At 40.5% G+C, this 21,075-nt stretch overlaps 1 protein-coding gene across 1 annotated transcript in view; it reads right to left on the bottom strand.

The window, feature by feature from the left end:
• The window catches only part of col27a1a (collagen, type XXVII, alpha 1a), a 62,928-nt gene that overhangs the window by 6,845 nt on the left and 35,008 nt on the right, over positions 1-21,075 (bottom strand). Inside the window, exons 13-35 of the mRNA XM_061077404.1 lie at positions 17,828-17,881; positions 16,311-16,355; positions 14,465-14,518; positions 14,090-14,134; positions 13,148-13,201; positions 12,996-13,049; positions 12,786-12,839; positions 12,642-12,695; positions 12,195-12,248; positions 12,001-12,045; positions 10,034-10,087; positions 9,894-9,938; positions 9,727-9,780; positions 9,595-9,648; positions 8,222-8,275; positions 7,532-7,585; positions 4,046-4,099; positions 3,719-3,763; positions 3,060-3,104; positions 2,495-2,548; positions 534-587; positions 163-216; positions 3-56 (exon numbers count right to left, since the gene is read on the bottom strand). Coding sequence (XP_060933387.1) covers positions 3-56; positions 163-216; positions 534-587; positions 2,495-2,548; positions 3,060-3,104; positions 3,719-3,763; positions 4,046-4,099; positions 7,532-7,585; positions 8,222-8,275; positions 9,595-9,648; positions 9,727-9,780; positions 9,894-9,938; positions 10,034-10,087; positions 12,001-12,045; positions 12,195-12,248; positions 12,642-12,695; positions 12,786-12,839; positions 12,996-13,049; positions 13,148-13,201; positions 14,090-14,134; positions 14,465-14,518; positions 16,311-16,355; positions 17,828-17,881 — 1,188 coding nt within the window. The remainder of the gene's footprint in view (positions 1-2; positions 57-162; positions 217-533; positions 588-2,494; positions 2,549-3,059; positions 3,105-3,718; positions 3,764-4,045; positions 4,100-7,531; positions 7,586-8,221; positions 8,276-9,594; positions 9,649-9,726; positions 9,781-9,893; positions 9,939-10,033; positions 10,088-12,000; positions 12,046-12,194; positions 12,249-12,641; positions 12,696-12,785; positions 12,840-12,995; positions 13,050-13,147; positions 13,202-14,089; positions 14,135-14,464; positions 14,519-16,310; positions 16,356-17,827; positions 17,882-21,075) is intronic.

Here is a 21,075-nt window from a genome sequence, read left to right on the forward strand (position 1 = left end):
ACCCGCTGTCCCATGAGTCCCTGCTCTCCGATGTTCCCAGCAGTTCCAACAGCTCCCTGACACACACGGACACATAATAAACTTTGAAGTTAAACTATATCTTGCAAAGAGAAAGAGAAAAAAATATATCCACATAAAAACTGCAGCAATGTATCATCTTACCTTCTCCCCTGGCTCGCCTGGCAGTCCTGGCTCCCCCACCTTGCCTGGAGGACCCTGATTAATTAGAAGAAATCAGAGAGAGGAAAACGATGAATAATTTTTTGGCGAGATTAAGGGCTAATGACTCTTTGGCGTTAGATTTGAACAATATGTCAGGGTTGAGTTCCATTACGTACTGTCATGAAAAGGAGGAGGGAGAGAGACACCTTTGTAATGTGGGTTTATTAGTTTAATTGGACAGTTTACTTCAATCATAGAGCGTAATTCACTGTGGTAGGGGGAACAACAGATGTCACATATTTTATCAATTAATCGACTCAATACCCTTTGTGTGTGTGTATGTGTGTGTGAGAGTTTGCAATGTCTCTCACCTTTTGACCTATCTCTCCCAGCAGTCCCACAGTCCCTGGTGGCCCAGATGTTCCCTATGTGTGACAATATGTAGGAAAATACTTGAATGATTAGATTATGGTTGTTGCACACTAATAAACATCAGATCTCATGTAAAAAAAAATCCAAGAAATCTCTGGCTAATGTTGGTTATGGATCAGCCAGCAGAAGATAAATCACTTAACCATCTGCACACAGTTTGACTTTGACTGTAATCTGTCACTAATTATGCTTCAAAAACACTGTGGCATTGGTATGAATACTTCTTAACCTCAGCGCATGTGAACAATTGCTGCTCCCTGGTTGACTTGCATCCAGTCCAAACAATAGTATTGATATAACAAAAGTCACCGTGTGGCCTTAAGCATAAAGAATGTAAACAACAGGGCTCACAAATGAATTGTTTATCAGTTAAAGCAGCTGTGCAGCATGAGCGATGAAACAATGGAGAAAGACTGGGAGGGAAAACAAGGATTTTTTACAATATGTATTTATAAAACAGGGGATTCCTACAAGGAAACTCCACTTTAATTGAACCTCTGTGTACAGTGTGGCCTTACTAGGCAAGTTAAGTAGTCAGACAACTGTTAACAAAGCAAAACACTGTACAGCTTTTTAGCTTGTTATGAATGTGACCATGCAATTGTATATTGCTCATTAAATGGAAATTACATCACTGCAAACACATTTGAATTTCACCATTTTACTCAATACAATAGATTAAGAGGCACACCCCCGAGAAAGCCTGACTACGTACATTTTGAAACACCCAATGACATCTTTGAATATATCATGAATAAAAATGTGAACAATTGAGGTAAAGCCAAGGTTAAAATCTTGTTAAGAGGCAAAGCTACCTAACAACACAAGTAAAACTAAAGTTTCAAAATGATTCATGAGGGATAGATAAGATATTATGTCTGGAAGACTGATCCAAACAGATGTGTTTGAAGTTGTGATCTGAACAGTCCCACAGAGTCCAGGTGTTGGATGTGAGGTGACAGAGCTAGTTAAAATGTTTTGGTTGAAGAACAGAATGTCTGATTGCGTGTGTATGATGAGTCTTGGATGGTGGTGGAGGTTTGCACTTAAATGTTACTACTTTACTCTAATGTACAGTATGCCCTTTGTATATAATTTAAATAATAAAAGAACATTTGGAAGTTTGGAATGATGTGGTTTGGTTTTATATATGCATGCTTGGGAACCACTTGAAATGTTCCAGGAGAGATTAGCCAATGATTTATTCACACCAATGAAAACGAAAAGGAAATGGTGGCCTGTTCTATAAATTGTGAGCTAAACTCTCCATGCATTCATACTGAAACATTATCATTCCCTTCATTCCTGCTCAGCCTCTCTCACCGCTCATAAAGTACATCCACAAGAATGACAGAAAATATTTTACAGTAAAGGTTTTATCCATTATGACAATAATCACGTCTACTTTCCCTGCAAGTTCAGCAATTTAGCACATCTATAAATACGATGCTTCTTTAAAAAAAAAATCAATCTCCCTTGCATGCTTGCAATTTAATCTTCTACCACTTCAGAGGAGATGTGTGAAGTATGAGACAATTCTCTGGCTGCTACGGAGGAAACATTTAATACAGACAAATATATTTTTAATAAGCACTAAAATATGTCTCGTAAAGTACTCCCTGGCTATGATGTTTGGCGTTAACAGAGCTGGGCAAAAAGAACCAGGCGGCTGTGTGTTGCCAGAAAGAATCCAATAAAACCAGCATGACTATTAAGAAGGCAGAGGAGAAGTTTGTCTATGGAGGATACGTAAAGGTGAGAATACTGCAATATTACATTTCAATTGAGAAAACAGAAGGAGATAGTGAATGATCGGACTGAGGCAGAGGTGATGAGGAAGAGCAAACAGGAGAGAAATATAAAGTATATACAAAACATGGAGATGGAAGGAGGCTCGTACCGGCTCGCCTGCTATTCCCTTGTCCCCTGGAGGTCCTGAGGGCCCTTGGATACCCTGAAGACAGAAGGGTCAGTGAGCTCAGAGAACACATCCACACTTCAATCATCTAATGTTCATTAACACTGCATACATGTGTGATTCTACATAAACAGATACAGAGAATGTGAGGCCTTCAATTACCTCCACCAAGAAGGTTATGCTCTCTTTTTGTAAATCTCTCTATTATTTTTAAAAGACCGGATTGATAAAACGGATATAAGATTTTTTTTTACCATTACGAGATCTGCGTTTTTCAACATTTATTGTTGATTTTTCAGAGAATAATTCGTGGCTCTTGATGAAAAAAGATCTGTCATATTAATTTCTAATTTGGTCCAGCTTGAATGAATCTACTGGGTCTATTAGGCCTTGGCAGAGATCCGCACTCAACCATTCTTCTTGAACAATGTAACACATTTATATGGTATACAAATACAGTCTCGTCTATTCAGAATACAATGGCTGTTATTTTGGGCTCATCCATGCAAAAAGGTCTCATCGGTAGAATATGTATGAGGGAACTCACAGGAAAACCTTTAGGCCCAGTTTCCCCAGCCTCGCCGAGCTTCCCCTGCAGGATCAGACGAGAAAGATCGATAAATGAATAACGATATAAAGGACAGGATGAATTCTATCAGGATTTGTGATCAAACAAGGTAAATACTATACCTGACAAAGAAAGTGAATCAACATTTGATTCTTCACTGAACAAAGGGATGTGTTTGCTAAAAGTTATTTTGTATATCTATATATATATATACAATCTTTTCTCTTGCTTCATATGATTCAACATCTGTAATGTAGTTCTATTTGCTCCAAAGTGCCTCTGCAACTTTAGATTTCCAAATCTTTCTAAGAATAAACAGTTTGAGTGTTTTTCAGTAGTGGTGATGGGGCGGAGTTTCAGAAGTTCAGTTTAATTGCAGGCTGAGTAAATACTCTCAAATTTCACCAGGGAGCTGTGAAAACAGCTGTGTGCGCTCCACTCTCATGTATGTAAATCTGGCAGAAACCTCCCAAGGACTATTTTCTCCCTCAATGTTATATGTCTGTTCTGACTGTGGGCCTCCATCACATCCGACTTCTAAATCACGCTGATACCTTGTCTCTCCAGAGGCACATAAGTACCGATTATATACGACAGGAAGGAGTGGAAAAGTATAAAAGTTCTCAAGTGTGCTTTACCTGTAGTCCAGGGAAACCTAATTTTCCTGGAGGACCATCAAGACCCTGTGGAGAGAGAAAGATGATAGATAGCTGTGTGTTTAGAAATGTCATTTTACAGTATTTCCTGTGTTTTGAGTGGATGGAGAAGATGTGCAGCTTGCTGTTTTTGGTGCATGTGATGCATTTTTAGTCTTGAGAATCTCTTATTTTTGCAGGAGGAATGAATTTATGCTGTTTTATGATAGTTCATGGTCATTACTCTAGTGCCTGCACTGTTTGACTTCATGAATGTTTCTTGTTTTGTATATCAACAACAAAATTAAGATGAATGTGCACATTTCTTACCTTCTTGCCCTCTAACCCCATCTCTCCTGTAGGACCGTCAGGTCCTATCGCTCCCTGAAACACAAGACAGTTGTCATTTCACCAACAGAGGTCACTGTAACACAGCCTGACAGCCACAACATAGTGTAAATAAACATCTCTGAATAGTACGACACTGACATGACAGAGTCCACGTGACTGTGCCTGTAATCTACTCTTTTCAGGTTTCAATAATAAATATGTTATGTATGTGTAAAAGTGAATGTGTATGCGAATACAGGTCATTGTAGGAATGGCTACAGTTATCTCTATAAGGTGTCATATATGGCATGGAACCCCACTGGTCTATGAACTTGCACTTGCATATCTTAATTGTAGAATCAGGGCACACATTGTCTGGGTGCATGTAGATATAGACTGGTCACACTTAAACACACACACCGTCAGAACAGTCTGACTGTTTAGATAACATTGGTGTAGCTGTCAAACATAATCAATCTAAAGTGCTTAAAGGCCTCCTAGTCCAGTGAGCAGTGATAATAAATGGGAGCCAGGCAGTGGACCAATACAGTCCATCTGCTGTACACCTGCTCACGCTCATCTATACTGTGGCAAATGCTGGCTCACTGACACTGAGTAGACTCCTGTCTTCACTACTGTAAAGAAAAAAAAGCAAATTTGAGGTGAAACAGCCACACAGGCAGCCGTGATGTGAGAGTGGTTGAATGGGCGCAGTGGGAGTTTGGCCTGTGGAGAGCGCCGCTGTTCGAGGTGCTATAAGCCTATTATACATAGAGCTGGATGAGCAGCACTCATTAACATTCCTGTCTGGGGTACCCGCTACCCACTGGTTACGTTTACATAGCCTGATTAGCCGCCGTGTAGGGAAAATATTTCACCCTATCAGGCCGAGGGGATAACACTCAGATATCATGCTTCAGAGTTAATTAATGACCCTGAAGTACTTTCATTTGTAGCACGAGACTGACCCTTTCCAAACAGAAGAAGGAAAAGCAGAGGCATGAATTCAAAACAATCAAACACAGCTATTTAGACCGGCTCAGTAATAACCACCGACTGCTGAGAGGGAGGACTGATGAGATTAATATGCTCCTCAATGTGGAAAACATTTGCAGGACTTTGCAGGTCAGACGAGATGTGGAGTTATTAGTAAGAAAGCATGATAAGTCCGACTGGTGATTCCTCATGGCTGAAAGCCACAAGTTCAAATATTCTTTACACATGCAAATATAATACAGACAGAAAACCAGACACAACTATAATACAAGTTTTCTATTCAATTTGGCGTAAACATGGGGTTTCATCTTGTCCTGGATTGATAGTATTTTCCATGTTAGACAACATTCTAGTTCCATGTTTCAGAGAGCAGAGCTGGTTGTTACATTTCTGTGCCCTGTGCCTCACGCCAAGTGGTTAATGTCTACAACACATGTGGTCTGTGCAAACATTCTTAGTTGTATATGGTTTCATTTCACTCTAAGATTGTGATATTCAAGCCAAGGATGTGAAATAGAGATGAACTGGCCAGAAGAGTAATACAATCTTTAATATGGTGATCTCTCTATTATTGAGAGACGTCAAATTGTCAATCTGAGTACAACTCCATGTTGTTTTGGTCCAGTCAGATAATCCATTTTATTTATATTAAACAATAGTAAGTAGTGTGCGTTTAGAGTGTTGAGTGAGTGTGTGTCTAAGGTTGCACAAATGTATGTCAATAATCGAACCACCTCTGCTTCTTTTGGCTTTTGGACCAACAGAAAAAGAGTCATGAAGCAGCAGACAGATTTACTGGCAGTGGAAACTGCTGACATTAGTATTAATTGAAAAACCAGCTGGAGATATCCGAGTGTGTCCAGGCCAACCACAGCGAGGCCAATCTCCCATGGACGCCTCAGATAAAGAAGCTCAATGTGATTCTATCCCACTTTCCAGCTGGATCAGTGGACCGTCGTGATAAAAGGCATCGTTTAAAATGTTCAGCTACATGGTCTGCACTCCACAAAAAGCAAATCAAAGGACAAAGGGAATTACACCGTCAGCAACATCAGTTTTACTGTATCATGTATCATTGCTATATAGTTACAGCCCTCATCATCGTAATGAGTCATTATTGCCGTGAGTTATTGCCACTAAATACTCTTTGCTGAGAAGTCAAGGAGATATTTGTGTTATGATGTTCCAGTGGGCAGATCATATATTCAGTATTATTTATCTGGTCTCATATTACAGCTGTCCATCTTGTTTTCATTTTTTCACACAACACACTGGAGTTACATAAGTTTTATTGTGAACTGCGTAAGGCTTTGTTTTGTAAAATAAAAACAGAAGTATTGATTTTACAAACATGGATGATCTGCAGATTGAGTTGGCAGTTATAAATATGTTAGAGTTCTGTAAGTTCATTTGGAATTTCTATAGATTTTTCCGTTTTCATGTGTCTCTCTTTTTCCTTTTCCCCACATGTTTTGTAAATGTTATACTGGAAGTAGACACAGATTACTTCAGTATCCTTAGGTGTTCCAGTGAAAGACATATATGGAATGCAACTATAATTCATGTTTTTATTTATGCTTGTGATTGACGACTGAGTTTCTGGAATTAGGTCTATTTATCAACACATCTTCTATTGTATTACAGCTGAAACTGTACATTTGCAATATGTTATATTTTCTGTGTGATGATAATGTGACACATCTTTCCTCTTCACCTTTCCACAAGCTTTCAGAAATGTCTAAATCCGGCGATTACTCCAGTAATGTGAAGAAAAAATTTGAAATTAACCTGATAGCTCTCTAATAGCCCTTTAGTTTAGCATTATGAAAAAATAATTATTAATGTATATAGCACTTTTATAGACAAAGTTACAAAATACTTCACGTAAAGTCCATAAAGCAGATGTGTCCTCTTTGTGAATGTGGCTCCCTGTAAACACGCCCCAAGCTGACTCAAGACTTTTGTTTCATGGTTCTTCATGCAAATCACTAAATTTCCAACTCTCCAACAGAACTTCTACAAAAGCCAGGTCCCGTTTTCCACAACAACTGTCACGTAGTTGGCCTGACTGTGGGTTTTTCCTATAAGAAGCACTTATTGTTCCATTTAGAATAAAAAGTGGCTGTTTGTTTTACGTCACTGGAGCTTTTCAGCAGCTATAATGAGCACTGAACTTCTGAAAAGGATGAAATAGACTCATTCTTCAACACTGAACCCGAGAACGTGTTATGCAAACTCCCGTGTCCATTAAAACACATGTGACATCAGCTCAGAGGCAGACGCATCGTTATGTTCACCCACTCAAGTTTTTTCCAATGGCTCAAACAAGCGTTAGATCACACAGCGGAGCATAAAGAAAAACAGAGCAGTGATGTGAATCTGAGCTCTTCTGCCAAGTTTATGATCCGTTCTTAAGGCTGCAGGGATATGATCCGCTGACTGCAGGAGGCCAAAGCTGCAAAAACATCAGGTGGGAAACTTCAAACTTACCCGCAAGCCTTTTGGTCCTCTGGTACCGGCTGGCCCAGTCGCTCCAGGGGAGCCCTAACAAACAAAAGAAAAAGGAGGATAAAGAAGAGAAGAGAGGGGGTGAAGGAAAAAGAGGAAGATTAAACAAAGGTTTACACTGACAGAGCACAGAGCCCCTGGTTGTTGACCCTGGGAAGGGGGCAGCCTGACCTCAGGAACACACTATGGTGATTGTTGTTAGATCTGTCACTCACACCAATTAAAGGGCCTGCTCTGGAATCCCATTCTGCTGCGCCCCTGAGCAGCGTATTTATGTTTGTTTTGGTGGCTCTGTGGCCCCCACAGTCAGCCAATGGCGAAGACACGACGAGGGGAAGACGAGGGCAGCTTCTAATTGGTTATAGGTGTTGGGCTTTTGACTGACAGGAGAGTAATGCAGGTTCAGCGGGAGGCTGCCATTGCTCATAATGCTCCGTGAGGGTGCACACCACTATCATGTGCTCAAAGAGGACACTGACAGAATCAAAATACACTCAGTGGCTAATTACAGCTGGGAAATTGTATTGATTTGAGGTCTTTTGGATATTATCATCCTATCCTATCACCAACCTAGGACAGGATCTCTAAATAGTCCCCAAGGCTTAAGAACATGATAATACTATTACCCCAAACTATGATGAACAGATGAAAAGAAGAATAAATGTGACTCACTGGTCTTCCTAGTGGTCCTGTAGGCCCAGTCGCCCCTGGTGTCCCTGTGTGACCCTAAAATATGTACACATACACAAGTGACACAAAACAGAGTATTACACAAATGATCATCTCCAACACACAGTAAGAATAAGGACATCATGTACTTTTGTTACAACACAGCACAAATGTATTAAACTGTGAAACTAAAATGAATTTGGCATTGGTGAACTCGTGTTTTCACAAAGTTTTCAATTTGGATTTTACTGTAGAGGCACTAAAGACTGAATTCTTTTGTTTATGTTTTATGTAATAAATTGGACGTCATTCAACCAAACATACATCTGCAGAAATGCTTTGTGCACTGGAAAGCACATCTAATGTAGCAATAAGAGACAATGGGGGAAAGAGAAAGGCAGACAGCCTGAGGAGATGATTTTATAACTGAAAACATACTGCTTATGGGTGCATTTTTCTAGACTTCAATATTTTTGGCCAGGCCATTTTTCAAAAGCTTTACTACATAATGGGGAGTACTATCAGTCTGACTGCTCAAATCAGCTGAGTGCAATAAAACTTAAGTAATTTACAAACTTATAAAACAGTAGGCAGCGCTGATCTCACTCATGCAAATGCATAAATCATAAACGCCTGCAGTATGAGCTCTCTGTTAGTAGCTATAGATGTCCGCCTGTCAGCTCTGTTCAGTTTGCATGATGCAGTCTTTTCCAGTGGGTCTGTTTCTGTTTTGCAGCTGAAAGAATGGGCCAACAGAGAACTTCCTCATGAGTGTGTGTGTGTGTGTGTGTTGTGTGTGTGTGTGTGTGTGTGTGTGTGTGTGTGTATGTGTGTATGTGTGTGTGTGTGTATGTGTCTCTGTGTGTGTGTATGTGTCTGTGTGTGTGTGTGGTGAAGTCCTCAGAGAAATCCAGCTGGCTGTCAGCCAGCAGGAAACCTCTCTGTTTCAGTGAGAATGATGTCTAAATTCTTATCCATTGTAGTCAGTCATATAGTTTAGAGTTTAGAGGGTCCATATCAGAGTCTATTTGACAGAGAAGCCACTCGGTCTGTCTGAAGGAGCAGGGGAGGTGTGTTACAGCTGTGCCTTATGAAACTCAGGACCCATATGGCTGAACATGTAACATAATGTCCAGAGGGTAAATCATTGGAAGTCTTTTCCACTGTGCCTCTTTTTTCGTCTTTGACATATTTACGTGGCACTGACACCACACAACAGTAAATTCCCATGGGAATAAGACACACAGTTTAATTTCAGATGGCAATTTTTCAAGATTTTCTTATTTACACTAGCCTAGAAAACCATGTGTAAGCTCTTATTTTAACATTTGCAAATAGTGTCCTATAACCAACTGAAATTCCTCATTAGATCTTACCGTTGATCCCTTTTCTCCAGCTGGTCCCGGAAGGCCCATCTCCCCTCGATCACCCTGACATTAGACAAATGACATTCAGACTTCAAAGTCACCTTGTAATGACTTTAGATGACTGGAACAAGGTTTCTTTACCTTCTCTCCTGCCAGTCCTTCCTCTCCCACAGGTCCGATGAAACCCACCAAGCCCTGAAATACAGACACTCAGTGTTGAATGGATGAATGGAAAAAAACTTTGGATTGATGGTTTGGGAAGAATTCAGCTTCCCCATACAGAAAGAGGCAATGTCAGGATGTTTTACCCTTTCTCCCATTGTTCCAACCAATCCTGGGACACCAAGCTCCCCCTTCAGAGACAAATATATTAATGATCATTTGTTCACTAGAAAATATTTAATAATTCTTATATTTTGGAACATCTGTGTGTATTATCTTTATTCACCTTGAGTCCCTCTGGCCCAAAGTTCCCAGGAAATCCTTTTCTGCCCATTCTACCCTGAAACACAACACAGCAGAGAATAATGAATTGTGAACAACACAAATTAACTTGATGCATCATTAACATTCATTACAATTTCTCAATCATTATAAAGGATCGGTTTCCTGCGAGAGGACGATTCAAAGACAGAGTAAGGAGGTCGGCTACAGCTGTTGCAGCTTACTCTACATGCTGCTGAGATATGTAATGGTGTGTACAGGTAATGCTGACAGTACATCTTGGCAGGCTGTGAAAGTGTGCGGCTGTAATGCTTTTCTTGCGCAGATAGTAATTCCCAGGGTTAAGAGGGGGTCTAAGAGCTTTTTTACTAGCAATAACTGTGGGTCAGAAATGTCTAAGCCAAACTCCTGAAGACAGAGTGACTCAACAGTTCCACAGTTTTACCCCAGAAAAAAATTGGCTGCTTTCATAGGACAGCACAGCCTAATACTGTATTTTACCTAGACACAAAGAGTAAAACCAGATTTTTGTCGTAACATGAGAATTAATATGAGCAGTGCAGGACTTGGGACTTCTTATCACCTGATCTAGATTTATGTCAGCGAGTGACCACATTAACCGAGGGAACAAAGAAAAACTTAAAGAATGAACTCAAATTGCTCCATGGGAGAGGGAATGACGAGCAACTTAGAAGGTGTGGGAGATGGTTAAAAAAAAAAGGAGAGGTTGTCATTCCGAGAAGAGCGTTGAAAAAGCTAAAAGACAGCTGGTTGAGGAGGTGTATGAGGTGGAGGAGTCGGTGGACCTGTGGCACCTGGCCAGAGATCACTCACGGCTCCTGCAGGAGCCTTACTCCACTTCCTCCTCCGATGGAAGAGAGGGGTCAGAGAAGACATGAAGGGGGATGGGAGGTGGGGAAGGGGGAGTTCATGGCAGACTGGGAGTGAAAGAAAGTTCAGAATGACTGAGAAGAAGATAAACTGATGAAGAAGATAAACTGCTGAAGAAGAAAAAAGGTACTAGAATCTATGATAGAGGAAAAAAAATAAAAGACATAAATAAAATCTTATTCCTGCAGTGGCCCGTTAACACAAATTTCGTGATGCCTTCGAACACCCCCTTGTGGCCAAGAATAGGGATTGCATGCAGAGGACAATCATTCTGACACGAGCTACAATAAAAACGATACAATAAAACTCGTAATAATCACATCTAAAGACACTCTCTAATGCAAAATAAGAACATTCAAAATGACAACCTACTTTATTCACTAAAATACCTTTAAAAGTTATTCTCAGACGCATAATTAAGCTGAGAAATAAAATTACAATGCATAGTAAAATGAGTTAGACGTGATTAGGACTGCAGCTCTATACTAATCACAGCAGGGTGAGTTCACTCATTCAATTCCTTCTCCTTTTAAAGTTACACGAACCAGATTTCACTACAGACCAAGTAGCTGACACCATGCAAGTCTTCCTTTGTTTTGAAAACCCAAAAGGCTTTGAATGAGGGTCTGTGAGCCGTGCACATGCATTTACCGTCAAACTGCAGCTGTGTTTCCATACACTCAGCTTTATTTCTATCCCTTCCTCTCTCTCTCTCTCTCTTACTCTCTCTCTCTCTCTCTCTCTCTCTCTCTCTCTCTCTCTGTCTCTTTGAGGATGACTTTGCCACAGATATAAAAAGGACGAATGAAACCACAGCGATGCACATGATAGATGGTTTGATTGTCTTGTGTGGGATACAGTTTAAACAAACACGCCTACTTACATAAGAGGATACACAAACACACACAGACTCAATATTTTCATTGAGCAAGCATGATGTTCTTTTTATGTTATACTGGTTTAAGGCGAACAAGCGGGATTTAAGACGGCTATCGGGTTAAGGCTGCCTGAAGCAATGAATAGTGATGCATGTTATCTTCTACCAGCCGAGCAACACCAGGTGTTTGCCTTATTACTCACCTCGAGTCCTGTTGGGCCCGGTGGTCCGATCGGGCCCTCATCTCCCTAGAAACAGATGATATTGACCTTAGCATGAATTATGTTTTGGGGACATAAAGCAGCCCACAGCTAAGAAAAGTCTTGTGCCATAAAACTTTTAATGCCGTTTGGCACTTTAGGGTCGTTCTGATGTGGCTGTTGTCTGACATTCTTACCTCCAAGCCAGCCACCCCTCGAGGCCCTGGTAAACCTCTGGCCCCTAGTTTTCCCTGGAAGGGGGAACAAAGCAATCAAATTAATGGTAATGTGTGAAGGCAACTGTAGTATTTACACATATGTTTTTAGCCTTGGTAGTGGCTTAGTCGCAGGGAAGGCTATGTCTAACAAATTGTTCACCACTTTGGTCCAGACTGAACTATCTGAACCACTATTGCAAGGATTGTATTGAAAATCAGCCTTATAACTACTACCGGAAATGACAGAAACTATCTTTGAGAAAAACTAATGAATGAATTCTGGCCCTTGACTCATGGAGGAGGCAGTAGTTATGACCTATACTACAGCCAGCCAGGTAGTGGCAAGCTAGATGCTTTGGCTTCACTTTTGGGGAGCGGTTATGTTGTCATTCTTTGTATACACTACAGTCTATGGCAAACTCTCACCTTTGGTCCTTCAAGGCCGTTCTCACCTGGTGGTCCCATGTCACCAGGGAAGCCCTGTCATGATCAATAAAAGACATTGATTTATTTTTTTGCTGTAACACAGACAGTCACGTTCAATGTAGCATTGAACATGCAAATACAAACCTCAGGGCCTGGAGGTCCAGGTGTACCATCAGGCCCCCTCTCTCCCAACTTGCCCTGTGAAAAATACAAAGCAGAAAATGAGACAAGTTATAAAGGAATAGTTGGACTTTTTGGGAAATACACTGATTACTTTTGTGTTAAAAGATAGATGACACCATTTGAAAGACTATTAGTGTTATGTATGATGGCTGTTTCCAGCATTATGCTAACCTGTGGTCCTGGTATCCCACGGATGCCTGGTAACCCTGGAGCTCCCTGGATGCCCTGTCCAACAACAACAAACACACCGTATAAAAACAAAGACATGGGCAAAATTTGTGACCTTTCATAACATGTCCAAATCTGTTGCAGTGGTTATGTACCTTGTCTCCATTGTACCCCATCTCCCCTTGCTCTCCAGGAATCCCGAGATCACCCTGACGAGGAGCAGAGCAGACAAACACACGCAGGAAGATGGATGAGGTACGGACAAAAAGAAAGAGAAATAAAGAACATTAGCGAGAATAGTAACTTTTAATTCAATCAATTACATCCAGCTTTTTCAACAGACAATACTATCGACTGGAATTGTAAATACGTTGCGTTGTGTCAATCCTCGGATATAACGGACTATATACTGTTTTAGCTTTGCACTGATTAGCCTGTATAAAAAGGCATTGCGAAAAGTGCATAAATCTGGTGTAATCTTTTATTCATACTTGTTATTACAAGCTGAAGGAACCTAAGTGTTAGAAGTACATTTGATCAGAAACATCCCTAAGATCCGTGCTGATATTTGCAGATCTGTAGAAGACCATTCATGCATTCTATATATAAACACAACTTAGAATTTTTCATAAAGTGCTTAATACAGGTTCATTGTACAAGCATAGTTTCATAGTGTGGGAAATACTAGGCACTTTATTTCTGGGAGTAATATAAACAGACCAATGCCACTCTTATATCTGTACAGTAAGTATGTAGCCGGATCCAGCAGATTAGCTGACCAAAAAATACTTCTATATCTAGGCAAGCTTAGCGTTTTTTTTATTTTCAAGTTTTGAACCATATAATATCTTTCAATACATTTCGTGAAAATAACTCAGGAAGGAGTATTAGGGTACATATAACCCTCCAAATATCATGCTTTATACAAAGATATACAATCATAACATTTTAAGATACTTCCAAACTTAGGTAGGAACTAATGAAAGCATGCTCTATGTCTACAGGAAGGACAGAGAGGGCTGCAGTAGGGTGCAAAGGAATACATATCAATAACATGCTGCTCAAAACCAGGCCAATAACATGAATATTCAGATCACCTTATCACCTTTCAGTCCTGGTTCTCCTTGATTTCCGGGCACCCCCTGGAACAAGCACCAACAGATGGGTAAGTGAACGACAATCAGACCCCGACCGAAAATTCCCTCATGTTTTGTGTAGAACAGATATGTTGGACTATAATGACTCAGCAGCTTAATCTCCATTATCTTGTTTTATATTGTATATAAAATGACTAAAAGGAGGTCCAAACAAGACATTGCAAGATAATAAGGGGAAGGTAACAGGTCCCATGTGTGTGTGTGTGTGAGTGTGTGTGTTTGTGTGTGTGTGTGTGTGTGTGTGTGTGTGTGTGTGTGTGTGTGTGTGTGTGTGTGTGTGTGTGTGTGTGTGTGTGTGTGTGTGTGTGAAATTACCTTCAGTCCATTAGGTCCTGGAAGGCCCATCTCTCCCAACGGTCCCATATCTCCCTGAAGTCAGAATAGAGAATAAATGATACAAACATTCATTTTCAATAAAATAATTTGCATAAGGTACTGATAAAAAACCACTACTCATACCCGTACATTTCTATTAACAAACGAAAAAGCTTTATTGTCCTCTTCCAGATTATGCTTACAGCTGTCACATAGCAATGGGTATAAAGATAAATGATAGTTGGGGAGATAAGTCATAGATCTTGCAGCTTGAAGCCAAGATTATGCTTCAGTGAATAAAAGCTTGAAGTAACATCTGTTCCTGAACCAGTGCTGGTCTTCACTGCTCAGAATAGAAGAAAGACAGAACAGGATTTTCGTCAAAGGGGAAAATGTATTTAGTTAGTATAAGTAATACAGGCCAGCTAAAGACCTTACTGGATTAACTGTGTGTGAAAGTCAGAGGGGCTGTATGTCCTCTGCACAGACAAGCATCACAAGAATCTCTTAAGTTCATTTTCTGCAGCTCTGCATTTTCTGCTTGCAAAGGCCTAAAGTGTAGTTTCATGTCAATTAATTCAATTCTGTTTTTATTTGAATGTGTGACTTTATTATTATTGTTGTATTTACTGCAAAATTACCCTCACAACAAGTCTCTTTGTTTGGTGTTGTGAGGATAAATCTTCTTCAGATGGGAAAATCTAAAGCTCGGCAATGAAGTCTTATTCAGGATCAAACTGGAGTAATTTGCCCCAAAGACCTAAGCTGACCTCTAGAGGGCCTCCTGATACTAAACTGTCTCAATCAATGATATATTTCCGGCCTAATCTCCTAAATGCACAAATCAATATATTGTAATCACTTATATAGTGATTTATAATGTCTTAAATTAAATTCGGACTTGTGGATTTGCTTTCCATGCTTCCACTGTCAAATACTGGCTTATAACATCCATCACGTCAAAGAAGGATAAGGGGTGGTGTTGTGTTATTGAGTGTGTATTTGGGGCTTTTTGATTTGTAAATTTTTACAAGTTGTCGACATGTTAACCCTTTCCTCTCTGGCACTGACCTGCTTTTACTGAGGCCTAAGAGGAGTGTGCTTTTTATATTTATATATTTGAAGTGCAGCTCAGTGCTGCTGCTGATTCCTGTGCATTACTCTGTCGGGTCAGAAGGATTCGGAGGACACGGAGCTCAGAGCAGAGCTGTAATCAGACGGTCCTCCGATTACAGGCCTACTACCACCACCGGTGGCCTAGAATAGACCGGGAGGAGCGGCGACGATGGGTGAAGACGGGTCACGACAAGAGAAACCAGGGACACGTTATAATCAGACGCAATTATGTGGCTGTAGGGCCGGGCAGGCATGGAGGGCAAGGTGATAGGTGGGCGGGGAGGGGGTGTTCCTGCACAAAAATAGTTAATGAGAAAGCGATTCGAGAGGAAAACAGGATGTCTCATTGAGGTCTGTGATAGTGATCAAACATCAGTGTCTGTCAGAGGAGGAAGTCAAAGGGGTAAACTGCATGAATCAGGCTACACAGCCCTTGTAAAGAATAACTCCTCCCTCCATCTTTCCCTCCAATGGCCATCCAGTATTTTTATAATGTTTACAGTGGTGAAGAACCTACAGAGATTGGTGGTTGGTTTTCCATTAACATTGCAAACTGATGATAGGAGCTAATTGGGAGTGTTTTTGTGACCTAAGCAGGCATATTCTGTTTCACTTAAACATACTCTTTACAGCTATGTATTTATGGAATAAGTGTCTTGGGAAAAACAATGTTTAAACTGTAAACAGCACACATAGGAGTGCACACGGAAACACACAAAATGCTACTCACAATCAGCCCAAGAACTCCGTTTGGACCAGGGGCTCCCAGGTCACCCTAGTCAGAGAGGAGGAGAGTCAGTGAGATGAAGGCAGAGGGAGAAGGAACATGTTTCTGGGGTTATTGGCTCTTTTTTAAACAAACATGGTCAGAAGAGTGGCTCAGTGTTCATCGCAGCTCATGAGAGGGGGCTGTATGCATGTGTGTGTGTGTGTGTGTGTGTTTGTGTGTGTGTGTGTGTGTGTGTGTGTGTGTGTGTGTGTGTGTGTGTGTGTGTGTGTGTGTGTGTGTGTGTGTGTGTGTGTGTGTGTGTGTGTGTGTGTGTGTGTGTGTGTGTGTGAGGTGAAGGTGGAGGGGATGTGAGACCAATGCCCCATAGTGGCTTTTCCAAATTCAAAGGTTGGTTCTCTCCATCGAAAAAAAAAATCACTTAAAGACAGACAGACTCTTTACATTTATGGTCCCCAGAGGCTGTACCCTAATGGTTATGCAGATACCCTGTATGAGCACCATCATCATTAGTTTAGGACCTGCAAACTAACTACGTTCCCATCAATATCAGCTATACTTTGTTTGTTGCTGAGCATAGTAAATGTTACCATGCCAACATGCTCATTTAAGATAGTGTACAAGTACTTCCTCACTGAGCCACAAGAATGGCTGACAACTTGTATTTGTTAAAGATAAAAGCAGGATTTCCTACCTTTTCCTGCTTTTTTCATTTCATTCAAAAACACAGTGACAGTGGAGCATTTGCACTGTGCACTCTTATGTTTTGCAGGAAAAGTAAAAGACATCTAATTTTCTTTTTTCAAATGTAGAGACAAAGAAAAATGGCTCATACGTATGTATCTAAAGAACTGTATATTTTCTGGGATTTAATAAACCCACTGCATAGAAATACATGATAATATAACATCTGATGCACAATTCACACTCAGGAAAAAGAAAAGCAGCAGGTCTATGAAAGGAAAACCATGCCATCAGAAATCTTAAAATATGAATGCTTTGTAACTATTATGTATTTGTCAGGGATTTAAAGATTCCTTATGACATCCTATGACATTGTTTATACAATAATAATACAGTTAGTTTGTATGTGTGTGTGTGTGTGTGTGTGTGTGTGTGTGTGTGTGTGTGTGTGTGTGTGTGTGTTGTTGGCCAGTTTACAGTAGTGAATGGAAAAGGTTGCATTTGGAGGCCAAACCAGCTAACCACCCCCCCTACTGCAGGTTTTGAGAACGAGTGCCAAGTCTACAACAGAGGACGGGATGAGATGAAATGAAATACCGCAATTAAACTGCTCCAGAGGGGAAAAACAAAACAGACCTCAGATAAAACAGAAACGGAGGCAAACTGCAGGACTTCTGAATGATTTACCCACCAGCACTTCCGAAATGTCACGGTACTAAAACACCGGAGAAGTGTGTGTGAAACTTGGGGTTCTAAGTTTATAAGCGTGAGGATGCAGATCAGTTATATTAGAATGTATGAGAGTGTGTGGGTGAGTAACAGGGTGTGTGACATACTGGCTCTCCATCTGGTCCAGGTGGTCCTCTCTCCCCAAAGTCCCCTGGAAACCCCTGAGGACAGAGAGACAAGCTTTTATGTTCGGCTGCACAAAATCAGCCAGAATCAAACTAAGACTAAGATTTTAAGTGTCCTGCATAGCTACTTAGGGTCAACACAAACAAGTGCAGCAACATTTTTATTTTGGTCTTCAACAACTACTAAGGGAACAATCTGAGTATTTAGGTGTTTACTGCGTCTGTCTGCTATTTTATGCTGAGCAGTTAAAGTGAAGTGGCTTTTTTAAAAGCGTCTTAGTTGAAAACAGATACCTGTGTAATGCAGCCTGCAGACGATGCTATGAGGTAAGTGACTGAACCAATCAAAAAACAGATGGCTGAAAGATGATGTACAGCTACAAGGAACTGCATATGTAGGGACTAGGCTTCTTTATCAAAAGGATCAACGTCTAGCACATAAACATTGACAACTTCATGTGTTGCAAGTTTCGATTAAGGTGTTTCAATAAAGGCTGCAGCAAATACAGTAAAATGGTATGCTAATTGCACTGGTGCAAAAACATTCGCAAATAATAACGCAAATCTCCCCCTCAATCATGAAAGTAATGAAAGTAATTTGTAAAATATGAAAAAAGCTTTTCACTGCAAGTGGGCGTTTGTGTTCTGCTTCTTTGCCAATAACTTACAGAGCGTGTTTCTAAAATATCGCTGACTGTTACGCAACCAACTGCTGCTACTGTAATTGTAGAGCAATTACAACAATTTCACTGAGTCAAATATAACATTAAAGATAGTGCAATCTGAAATATGTACAAAACGAGAGCCTAATGGATTCATTATGAGCATTAAATCTATCAGCTCTTGGGTGTGGGCAACCAACTGTTCCACCCAAATTATTCTGTCCATTTAGCAGTAAATGGGATGCTAGCCTGAGCTTTGCTAACAACTAGTGAGGAGAAACCACATCTGCAGGGAGCGCGACTATCCAGACATATAATGTTTGGGTTCTCCTGCTCTGGCCTCCACTCGTTGTTTTCAAATGCTAATTACTGTAAATGTCAGTTATTTCAGTAAGAGTTAAGATGTGAGATACACAGCATGTATATTTGTTCTAATCTCTGACTCGCCCTGGAAATAAAGTCTGCTGACTGAACGTTACTCTTTGTATTTGAGTTTGCACTTGGTTTTAAATTCATCTATTTTTTATGGAACCAGTCTGGTATTACTTTTGACGTCATACTCAAATAATAAATACTTGAGTAGGTAAATCTTTCAGTTTGCTGTCATCAGGTCAATGAGGCGATCGTAACTCAACACTGTAATTGTACAGTGTGACAAAAGGCGCTTTTTCTTTCCCGACAAGGCTTCTGGCGTGGGCTTGAAATCACCCTCTAAAAAACGAATTAATAAAAAGTAAATATTATGCATGGGGCTGTTTCATGGTAGTGAGACACCAATGAAGCATGAATGTGACCCAGAGGATGAATCATACAACTGTCACTGCTGCCGTGCAAACTACAGACAAATGTGGGAAACGTAGCTTTGCCAAGTACAACACTTCGAAAGCTTGTGAAGAGTCACATGAGCTTTTAATGTAACTCTGCTTTAACATGATCTCAGACGACCCCAGCTTTTAAATCACCCACAATAGCAGGGCACATCTTCAGATTCCAGGATTATCTGAAAGAGCCGCACCAGCGAAGGAAGACAAAGGAAGCTATGTTTTATGAAACAAAAAGCTAAAGGTTAAGTTGAAATGCAGAACTGTTGGCGCTGCACATGGGAAACATTTTCTGCTTTCCAGTTTTAGATATATCAACGACCTCATCACTCGTTGGTAGAGGGAGGACTATGCGTGTTTCCTCGACAGAATACGGCCATTTAAATGTCTGGCTCAGTTTCAGGTGTTTCTTCTATTTCTACCTTCTCCATCATCTTGTAAAGTGTCTTAACTTTCCATTTCCCAGGCCACACCATGAAATCAGATGACAATGATGATGATGTGCCTGTTTTCCAGTTACACGTAAAGGTCATTTATAAAAGGCAGAAATAGCAAATATGATGCATGGGTGACACATTTTCATCATTTGTTGCTGTCATTCCATCGTCATGTGCTAGGGTCAGAAAAGGACAACAGGTCAGGATAATTACTTTGTAATGACTCCTATAGAGCTCAACAGCCTACCACCAAAAATAAAAATCCCATTCATTTTCTGAATTGGGATTTTTTTTAGCAGCCATAATATTTTAACCATCCTAGGTAGACTTACCACAAAATGCGAGATTGGGAAACGATGTTGTCCATATGACATTAACTGCATTTCCCGATGTCAAGGAGATTTACAACACTACGCATAACCTTCAAGTATAATAGCAATGGCCGCTATTGATGGAGGTCGCAGTTATCATTGAAATGTTTATGACAACCACGGAAATGATGTAGGCTACCATCAGATCGGGCAAACTATGAGTTCCCTTTCTAACCTGATGTTGTTTTTAAGAGATGAGGAAAGAGTTTTGAGAACAAATACACCGCAAATCTTAAATGCATATGTTAATGTGTCAAAGACCTAACATGTGATAAACATCTTCACACATGATAAATTTACATCAAAGGCTGCTTCCTTAAACACTTGTCTGATTACACAATAAGGCCGGCTCGTGTGTGTTTACACACTTTGGTCCACAAATGCCTTATTTACTGAAAAGCCAATAAACAACAGCTGCAGAATGATCTCAGCGGTGAGTTGCAGGGTTACACAGTCTTCTGACACACTGCGTTAAACTGACTTTGAACACTGTCGGACACACACACACACACACACACCACAGAACCGACTGACTGACTTCCTCCAAATGGCTTGACTCCATGTTTTTCTTTTTATCTGAGAGGGGGGACCAAAAGCCCTATACTCCAACAAAAGCCTTTTTCTTGTTGCATCCAAAGACCCGACATACGCCTGGTGGGACTCCACAGGCTTCAGGAGTTAACCCTTCCAACAACCATGGAAATATTGAGCAATGACGTAAATGCAGACCTTGTAAATTTTCTTTGCACCAAACGCTCTCAGTATGACCCAAATAGGTGAATGAGGTTGAAAATTTAATTTTAATACCGATCACTGCCTTATTTGAATGGGGTGATGGCCCTGCAGCTTTAAGAGCTATTATGAAAATATGTATGCAGGTCTAATATTGATTAGAACATTGAATATCATCAGTCACCGCATCACAATAATAACACTCAT

The sequence above is a fragment of the Limanda limanda genome, chromosome 1 (assembly GCF_963576545.1).
Source record: "Limanda limanda chromosome 1, fLimLim1.1, whole genome shotgun sequence".
Taxonomy (NCBI): domain Eukaryota; kingdom Metazoa; phylum Chordata; class Actinopteri; order Pleuronectiformes; family Pleuronectidae; genus Limanda; species Limanda limanda.